Consider the following 9,484-nt stretch of genomic DNA (forward strand, 5'->3'; position numbering starts at 1 on the left):
TACCTGTGGCTGCTTAGCACAGTTACTAGCACACGTCAAGTGTGCTCTACAAGTGCACGGAGCGGGGAGAGCACCCCGGGAAGAGCGAGGCCTGGCTTCAGCCCGGAGAGCGCACGGCGCGGGAGGCCGAGGGCAGGACCTCCGCAGCGGCAGGTCCGCAGGGTCCCGCCCCACCACCCCTCCGGCCCGGCCCTGCCGCCGCCGCCTCCCGCGGCCGGCCGGCAGCCAATGCGCGGGGCGGCGGGCGGGGCCGGCGGCGGCGGGTGGCCCCGCAGCGCGCCGGCCATGCCGCAGCACAGCACCCTGCTCCATCTGCTCGCCGGAGGGTGAGTGGCCCCGCGTGGGGCGGACGGGGCCCGCCGACCTCTGCCCCGGGGACGCGCGGCCGCGAGTGGGCCCGAGGGTGCCCTGGGCATGGGGCCTCGCCGGGCCCGCGGCCCGTCCTCCCGCCCCGGCTCGGCCGTGCCCCGCGGCTGCGGCGCCTTCTCCCCGGGGGGTCCAACTCCGTCTTCCGCCCCTGCCAGCTGCCAGGCCGGAGTCTCCTTCCGGCCTCACCGCGGCCTGCCCGCCCCTCAGGAGCGAGGCCTGTGGCGGCGGCCCCGGGCCGCGGTCGCGTTTTGCGGCGGGGGCTGTGGGGCCGCCCGTCCCCCGGCAGCTGCCCAAGAGCCGAGGAGCAGGAGCCCCGGCCCTGCCCCACGCCAGGCCTTGCCTGCGCCCCGTAATCGCCGGCGCTTCCTCGGCTGTGCCGGGTTCAGACGCGGGCGCAGCGGTTGCTCGCCGTGGGGAAGGTGTGGAGCTGCCCTTTGGGGAGAAGCGGAGCCTCCCTGCGAGCCACTGGCGCCTTCCCCCGGCGTTTCACCCAGCCTGAGCTTTACCGGGGAGGGGCGAAGGGGAGGCGGCGTGTCGGTGGGGGGAATGAGGGGTGCGGGAGGCCTCTTCGGCGGAGCGGATGGTGGAGCATGCTTGCCTTTGGGAGGGCAGCCAACCCTTCGCCATCATCGCGTGGCTGAGGTTCCTCCTGCGTGTCTTCTCCAGCTTTAAATAGTGCGGCTGATTCAGGCGAGTCAGGATTCTGGCGACTTTGGAGCATGGACCCCAGCAGCGCCTCGGAACTTGAAGTGTCGCTTCTCCTGCAGAACTTCACCTTTCCTCTCTTATAGAAACATTTATCATTTATGTATCAAAACAGTGAGCTTTAAAGTTTATGATGTTCTGAAGCAGAATGTATTTTGGAGTTCGCTGCAGAGCTCCCTTTCCTAGACAGCCACCTGATCCCTTTCCAAATTCCACCAGCCTGTTGGGAGTCCGTGTGACAGTGAGGTCTGCAGTGTAGCCTGTGCAATAAAGTACATAATTTAATTGCTCTTAATTAGTAAATTTCCAGTTTTCTGCAGCTAATGCAATTATTGTGCTATGTTGATCTTTCTTGATATGTACTCGGCCTCTCTATTCCCAGCATTACTTGTGTATGTTACTCTCTTATTAATTTATCCCTTAAACTGCATCTTAGACTTTCTTAATATAATTATTCATATTTCTTGGCTTTCTTCTTAAGGTTTTCTTCATCCTCATTTTCCACTTTGATTCCTGAAAATCTATGAGAGTTTGGCTAGTCAAAGAGCGTTGCTAGTGGGACCTTAGTCAGTCCGTATCCTGCCCCCATTAAGTAGTAATCCTTGAATTACAATTAATTAAAACCCAAGAGATGAATAAGAGACAAATAAGAAGTTTAGGTTATTGCTGCCCTATATGGTTAATATTATTGTTATACAATGAAACATCTCCTTGATGAAGGAACAGCTTTTCACTTGTATCTTCTAGTATGAGAACTGGGCACCATCAAATGAAACTTGAGAGGTTTGTTCAAAGCTAATGCAAGAACATAGCTCTTAACACAGTGTGCAGTTAAACTGTGGGACTCCTGGCCACAGGATATTAGAGGGTAAAAGCTTTTCATGTGTCCGGAAAGCATTTTAAAAAGATCAATGAAAGAGAATGTGTTGAAGGCTATTAAATGCAATGGAATATTTCTGGCTGAGGAAATCCCTGAGCTGAAACTTTCCGGAAGCTGGGAGTGTTCTGGAGATGAGTATTTCTCCTTCTCTTCAGTAGGTGATCTTTATTCACCAGTGTCCCAGTCAGAATCCTGGTTTAACTGCAGATTTGTCTGACCTAGCATTGCTATTCTTAAATAAAGATCTTCACGTCATCTCAGTTTTTGGCTAGCCTAAGTAGTGGCTAAAATGTGAATTACCAGTAAATCTGTGCATGTTCTCTACCCATTTCAGATAACTGAAAAAAAGTTAATGGTGTTTTTTGTATTTCTGTTTTTTCTGCCACCTCAGACTTTCTAGTTTTCCTTTTAAAATGTGAAAGCAGGATCTAGAGGCAAGTACTGTTTTCTAAAGTAAAATTACCTGCCTTTTTCAGTTATCTCTTTTTGCCACCGCTTTGCTCTGGGAGTACATGTTGTACGGTTGTCAGCTGCTTCTCTTCAGCGTATTTTACTGGAATTGCTTTTGTTCCTGCTTCTAGGGTAATGACTTCAGGGTTTGGGGCTTTGTTTAAACCTGTCTATTTAAGCCCAGCATAAGGACCCTTGGTGACTGCCCAGTTTCATATGGTTTTTTGTTATTTGCCACTCGTTGCAGCTCTGTTCAATGCGACAATCTTTGTCACCCATGGATTTCATCAAGAGTAAAATGCTACCTCCCATCAGAAAAAAATGAAAATTGTTAGGTCTAGTCTAGAAATGATTGTCCTAGACTTGCTGGACAACTGTTGTTTGATTCTTTACTGACATCTGGTTTCAGGGCAGGGAAAGAGTGGGGCTGATAATTTTTTTTTCTTCTTTTTTGAGATTTTGTGGTCTGATTTTAATCCATTTAGCATCTATCCTGTAGACAGAGTGCTAAGGCTCTGTGTGTGTTTTCGTGAGATATCAAGCTTGCTTCTTGCAAAACTGAAGTATGTTACATCTTTGTAGTTGCTTTTGTGAATCCAGCTTTTGTTCAGTAAGTTCCATTTAAAAACCCAACAATGTAGCTATCCTTCCCCCCCAGCACTGATGAGTACAAAGTGTCTTTTAAGTCTATAGTGATCTGATTCCGTAATTGTCTTCTAGCATGAATCACAGGTCGTATAACTGTATAATCTCAGCAGCATAAATTACTACAAATACACTTTTTTTTTTTTTTTTTTCAGTCCTGGTGGAGTTTAGAACTCTTCTAGACTAGTATATTTCCCCAGTCTTCTAACATTTCTTAAGTGTTTAAACCTGTAGATATGAAGTCTCCCCAGTCAGCTATTTTTAATATCCATGGCCATGGGTTTTTTTTGTGCCTGCTGATTTTAAAATGTTTGTTCCCACTAGATTTTGTTCAATTTTGCCTTCATTAGTATTGGAGTGAAAAATAGTTCATCTCTTTGTGATGAGAGTACATAATTTTCCATTTCTCCTAAAACAGAAGAATTTTGGAGACCTATGCTTTTCATACATTTTAAGCAGCTGTATTGTCATGTAGCGTGTGATGACATGAGTTGACATTTCTTCTAGTTTTGAACAACCAGTACACCTTATTTTCTTAGCTTTATTTAGTCAGTGTTCCTTGCTCCCTGAAAAATCCTCCTTAGTCTCACCATTGAGTCATAGTAGCTCTCAGACTCTCTTATTGCTGATTAAATGACTACCAGGAGTAACAATTCCTTTAACTCTTATTATTGCTTTTAAACTTCTTCTTTATTATCTATACATATCAGTAGCTTGAGGAACTTGAACTCAGGATACTTTTAAGTATACTGGAAACGTGGGTTCAAATTCATATCCTGACCATGGTAGGGACTTCCTGAAGAAATGAGCTATTATGAAAACATGACATAAAGTTGTGCCTCCTTATGCACTGTCAGATAGAAAAGTCTTTAGGATACCAAGCAGTTGCTTCTCTAAATGTTGTCCTGTTGTAGTGTTTGTGCAGATTTTAGATTAGAAGTTGAAACTGCTCTATTCAGACTTCTTGGACATCTTGATCTGTCACCACTGTACTCAGTCTTCTCCTGAACTGGAAACTTCACTTCTGGTCAAGGAAACAACAGACATGTAAGTCTGAAGCCTGTATCAGGCAAATTAGTAGAAACTATGGTCAAGTACAGGACTGTTGGACCCCTGAATGATTATGGTCTACATGGGAAGAATCAACATGGCTTTTTTGAAAGGAGGCCCACCCTTATGCGGCTCCTGGATCGCTGCGTAGACTGTCATGGTGTCTGTACTTGATCAGCTTGTTCATTCAGAGAACCTGAGCCAGGACATTTACTGCTTTGCTTTGTGTTGTCTTCTGAGCCCAAGCTAAGTTCTTTGGTCATGTTCCACCTGATCCAAGACTCTCACCCCTTGTCATATCTCCTGAGGGATATTGCTGCTGATCGGCTACTCTGCAGGTCATCACCACTGTGTAGATTTGCAAAGGGCTTGACAAAGCAGCATGAGTGTGATGGAGTAGCATAACTAGTTGCTAGTTGCTGGCATCATTAGCTGCATAACTAGCTGCCAGATTTTCAACTCCTGGACTTCACTGCAACGGGCATCCAGATCTCCTTCCCTGCCCCCCCACCCCAACCTGCAGGCAATAATAAATAAAGCCCTGGTAGCAAAGGCTGTGAGAGCACTGTATGTGTATGCTGAGCTATATAGACGTTTTCAAAGTAATTCCTCAGAATTCTAGCTGTTTGCTGTCCTATACCATCATATGTAATACTTGATTCTTCCCTGATAGCTTGTAGTTCTTTGGCTGGCTTTTCTTTCTTTGGGGCAGAGTGAGCATTTTTTAAGCTTCCATCTCCTGTGAAACAAAGCAAGTTTGGCTGTAGCAGGTTATCAGCCACTGTCTGTTTGTCAAAGCCTCTTGCGTGGCTATTCCATGTAAATTAATCTCAAAACAATCTTTCAGGTACTGAGCATTCTCTAGAAGAACAGAGTTGTCAGCCAAAAGATCTGAAGGGGCAGAAACTGAGAACTGACATGTTGGTTCTGACTTGTCCCTGGGCAGCAGAAAGGGGAAGAGGGGATATGTGTCCTTTCAGCATTCCTGAGGTGTGGCTAGACTGATTCATGGTGATGGTTCATGAGTTCCAAAAATAGCTTCTGTGTGCTGAAAGTCAGGGTCTTCTTTCATTAAATAAGTCAGGCCGGGGGTGAGCCTGGCCGTTGGCAGAAAATACAGAATCTTGCTTACAGGGCCTTGCAAATGTGGGGCTGAATGTGTTATGGTTGAAGACCCAGACAGGCTGAGGGGTGGGAGAATTTTGTGCTGTCCCTCTCTAAGCCGGTGCTGCTGTGGGGAGGTGTGAGGCACGTTGCCCGGTGATCTCAGCAGAAGGCATTGCAGCAACGTTGAGCAGCAGAAATGTTTGCTCTGGGAAATTCTGAATGCAAAGATCAGCAGCTTTGAGCTGAGGGACTGCTGAGTCCTTATGGACTTGGGACTGTTTGTCTCAAATAATGAGTGAGGTTTCAGAGTGAGGCTGCCAGGAGATATCCCAAGCTAAGCCGTTTATTATGTTAATCAGTGTCAGAGGGGGAGGTCATGTGTGACGCAGGCTGGGGAACCTAACCTCCTCTCCTAGAGGGGAGAGGTTGTGGACGAGCAGGGTCAGAATTATTGCCCTGGGGTTATTCTTACATGCACTGTTATACCCTTGTCATGCCCTAGATGTGGTGGCACAGCTGGAGCCATCCTGACCTGCCCTTTGGAAGTGGTGAAGACACGTCTGCAGTCGTCCCAGCTGACACTGCGGCCTCTGTGCCTCTCAGAGGTGCAGCTGCCAGGGATGAGTGTGAGGCTGATGAACCCCACCCCACCATCTCCTGGAGTGCTCAAGTTGCTAAGGTGAGTAGGATAGGGCAGTGCATGTGTTAGCACCAGGGAGGTCAAGGTTTGGCCATCAGGTGGAGAAAGAGGGGTGGGGGGGAGAGAGAGGTGGTAGCTGAGGCTCTGGAAACCACAAGTGCAGTAGGAAGTTTCATCAGAGCACAGGTACATCTGCTTCTCACAGCTGATCTGTCCTTTGAGACTACAAGGCAGCTTCTGGGACTGTGAGAAATTTCTTGGCTAGTGGTTTGATCAGACCCAGAGTGATAGTGTCAGCAAGAATAGGAAGAAATTACTGAAGGAGAGAGAAGTGGTTGGAGAGAAAATGAGAGTAGGGCAGAAAAAGGGTAACATGGGAGGTGAAGAGAGGATGCTACAAGAAGTACTGAAGAAGAAGGAGGAACAGGAGAGCCCCCAGCTTAGTTATTCTGATGATTTCTCTGTTCATTTCCTTCCCTTCTGCAGGGCCATCCTTGAGAAGGAAGGTATGCGATCCCTGTTCCGAGGTCTGGGTCCAAACCTTGTTGGTGTGGCTCCTTCCCGGTGAGTGCTGCTCTCTTGAGGATAGCTCATGCTGTACACTTTTTTTAAGGACCTGTGTGATAGCTATTGCTCCACATTCTGAAAGCAGTCTGGACCTTGTGCTCATTGTGCCACAGGACCCCTTCACACAGACATTTTCTGGACCTTCTGATCATAGTTGTAAAATAAGATGATTGCTGTGGGTCTAGTATAAATGGTATCTGATGTCACATTAGACAGACCTGTGCTGGGAATAAGAGAAGTTGGAGTGAGACCCCACAGCAGTGCTGCCTCTGCTCCTCATAGGTGAACCATAACCTATTCAGTATTTCTTTCCAAACAGGGCTATATATTTTGCTGCCTATTCTGGTGTTAAGGAGAGGCTCAATGCTGTCCTTGTACCAGAGTCCAAGAAAGTACACATGCTATCAGCAGCCTGTGCAGGTGAGCCTCTTCTGTTACAGATCAGAGCCAAGGGCTGTCTGTACGTGTAAATGGGTTTCATTCCTTCCCTTTTGCTGTTCCCATCAGTCCTACTCTCTCTTTTGAAGTTTTCTCCCTTCTCACCTGGAACAGTGAGTTCCTTGGGTAACCAAAATGTTTTCTCATTCTTTGTTCTTCTTACACTCATCTCTTTAAGTCGTGGATCTAGTCTTTACCCCTTCAGCTGCGATCAGGAAAAGAGCTCCATTCAGCTGTGAGAGGGAGAAGGCAGTGTTTAATGTAGACCATACACAAGATCATTTCTCTAACAAAATCTTCCACTCTTGCAAGTTTAGCCCATTGTTTCCTGCCCCTTTGTAGCACCAGGGCCTGTAGCAGGGTTATATCGTCGATGGCAGAGGAGCTAATTACCACCAGACAGTCTCAAACTGCAAATGCCTGCAGCTTGTCAAGCAGAATTCAGAGAGCTGATAGATCAGTGCCTCTTCACAAACTGTCAGGGTGATCCTGGTGCTCATGGCTGTCTTTTTCTTCTGTTCTCCAGGCATTACCTCTTCCACACTCACCAACCCTATCTGGTTAGTGAAAACCAGGATGCAGCTGGAAGCCAGGTAATTCCATGTCAAATCAGGACTGGTTTTGGGCGTGGGGTTGAGTTGGGGTCCGTGACTTACTATCCTAAGTCCAGAATGTAGGTCTTCAAGGTGTGCTGGGGAAGAGTCATACAGTTGTGTTCATGACAGCATTTTAGGTCGGTAGGGCAGTGTGCCGTTCTCACCCACCTCCTCTTCACAGGGCAAAGGGGGAGATGGCCAGCAACGCTCTCCAGTGTGCTGTGCACGTCTACCGCACTGAAGGCCTTCGTGGGTTTTACCGTGGTATCACCGCCTCCTACGCTGGAGTGTCAGAGACCATCATCCACTTTGTCATCTATGAAGCGCTGAAACAGCAGCTGAGGAACAGCCATCATTCCCTCTCCCCACCCCTCACACTGTCAACAAACAGCCACGATTTCTTTGGACTAATGGGAGCTGCTGCTGTCTCCAAAACATGCGCTTCGTGCATCGCATATCCACATGGTGAGTGGGTCCGCTCTCCTTGCTTCTGTGCCCCTTAATGGGAGATGCTGTGCCTGTAGGATCAGTCTGCTAACACCACTTCCCTTCTTGTCTCTCCAGAGGTCATTCGGACACGGTTGCGAGAAGAAGGGTCACGATACCGTTCCTTTATACAGACACTGCAGCTTGTGGTCCGTGAAGAGGGACCCTTGGCTTTGTACCGAGGGCTCCTGGCTCACTTGATCCGCCAGATTCCAAACACAGCTATCATGATGGCTACCTATGAACTCATCGTACATCTAGCCTCTTCCACCTTGTAAGCACACTGTAGCACCTGGCTGAGACTCGGTCTTTTTCCATCCAGTGAGAGGTGGTGCTTTTTACTGCATATCAGAACTGGTCAGGCATAGCGTTCTCAGGACATAAGACTATTTTGTGCAAAGTTTTTGGCTCCCGTGTGCACAATGTAGGCTTTCCAGAGACTTGAATTATTCCGGTGCTTCAAGATGTCAGGGCACTTGTTTGACAGTGCCTGCTATAAGCTCCCTGTATGAAATAAGGGCATGGAACTTACTGGGAAGGAGACAAAGAAGAAAACGTAGATATCTTATCCTCCAGCATATTCACTACTTTTGGACCCAGTAACAACCATACATGGGCACAGTTGTACGTAAAGACAGGCTAGATCTGAGACATCTGAGAGAACTGCAGCAAGCAGAGATCTTGTGCTGAGGCATTTCACACCCCCAGAGGGTCTCTTCCACTCTCACCTACTGTGCTGCCTTCCTGCCAACAGGGGTTTCTCAACCTTGGCTGTCAGCAAATGTCCTATTGCAGAATCTTGTTTTGGGTCCTTAACATGTTGCAGCCATTGCCCTGAGACATGTTAGGCAGCTGACAGCCTTTTTTTGTCTTGCAGGGTCTGAATAATCAGACCAGTTACATCAAGGGAAGAAGCACAGCCTGCTGTGAAGCACTACCCTAACAACTCATGGGACTGGGCTCACAGCCGTGCTTTGCCAGTATCTGTTTTTCCATCCCCTCTAGAAAGAGGAGGAGATCTCCTTAGAAGTGCTGAGGCTGTTCTACAAGCTGGCATCCCTGGTGTGAAAAATACTGTTATGCTGATAAAGAAAGTGGATCATACGAAAAGATGGATGAAGCTGAGGGCTTGGCCTGTTTCTATTGATGATACACTAAGTGTATGGAAAGAGACTTACTTCTTTTTCTGTAATCGAGAATTCAGTGTGCTGCATGTGTTACACTTGTCTGTGACAGGCTGGGGTGCTTCTGCCCCATGTCCTGGGGAAGGCTACACTGTGTGTTTACAAAGAGTATTTTGACTCTCAAAAAGGTGGGTGTAGGGTTAGGGGTGATGTGTTTTTCTTGTTCCAACACACACTAAAAAATGTAACCCTTCCCCTACATGAGGCAGTAATTTCAGTAAATACATGCTCTGGACAATCTCCTGTCTCACATTAGAGGCTACACTGACTCTTTCTTTCCCTGGTTGTTGTGAAAAACTGCAGAAGCCCTGAACATTTTATTTGAAATCCATTTATTTTAAAATCCACTTTGTTTCCTTATCCTTCT

The 9,484-nt window shown here is 47.6% G+C and overlaps 1 protein-coding gene across 1 annotated transcript; it reads left to right on the forward strand.

Annotated features, from left to right (window-relative positions):
- Positions 1 to 218: 218 nt before the first annotated feature.
- Positions 219 to 9,370, forward strand: LOC141955976 (solute carrier family 25 member 36-like). Its single transcript, XM_074895755.1, has 7 exons — positions 219 to 326; positions 5,709 to 5,885; positions 6,333 to 6,410; positions 6,733 to 6,833; positions 7,378 to 7,444; positions 7,629 to 7,912; positions 8,012 to 9,370. Exons 1-7 carry the CDS (start codon positions 229 to 231, stop codon positions 8,209 to 8,211), a joined length of 1,005 nt encoding a protein of 334 aa, XP_074751856.1. The 5' UTR covers positions 219 to 228; the 3' UTR covers positions 8,212 to 9,370.
- The last annotated feature ends 114 nt before the right edge of the window (positions 9,371 to 9,484 follow it).

This window comes from Athene noctua, chromosome 1 (genome assembly GCF_965140245.1).
Source record: "Athene noctua chromosome 1, bAthNoc1.hap1.1, whole genome shotgun sequence".
NCBI classification, from domain to species: Eukaryota; Metazoa; Chordata; class Aves; order Strigiformes; family Strigidae; genus Athene; species Athene noctua.

Excerpts from the sequence above, each read along its gene's own strand:
- LOC141955976 (XM_074895755.1), top strand. The coding sequence starts at position 229 with ATGCGCGGGGCGGCGGGCGGGGCCGGCGGCGGCGGGTGGCCCCGCAGC. Across the intron at positions 5,886-6,332 it reads GGAGTGCTCAAGTTGCTAAG|GGCCATCCTTGAGAAGGAAG; the intron begins GTGAGTAGGATA and ends TCCCTTCTGCAG. Across the intron at positions 7,913-8,011 it reads GTGCATCGCATATCCACATG|AGGTCATTCGGACACGGTTG; the intron begins GTGAGTGGGTCC and ends TTGTCTCTCCAG.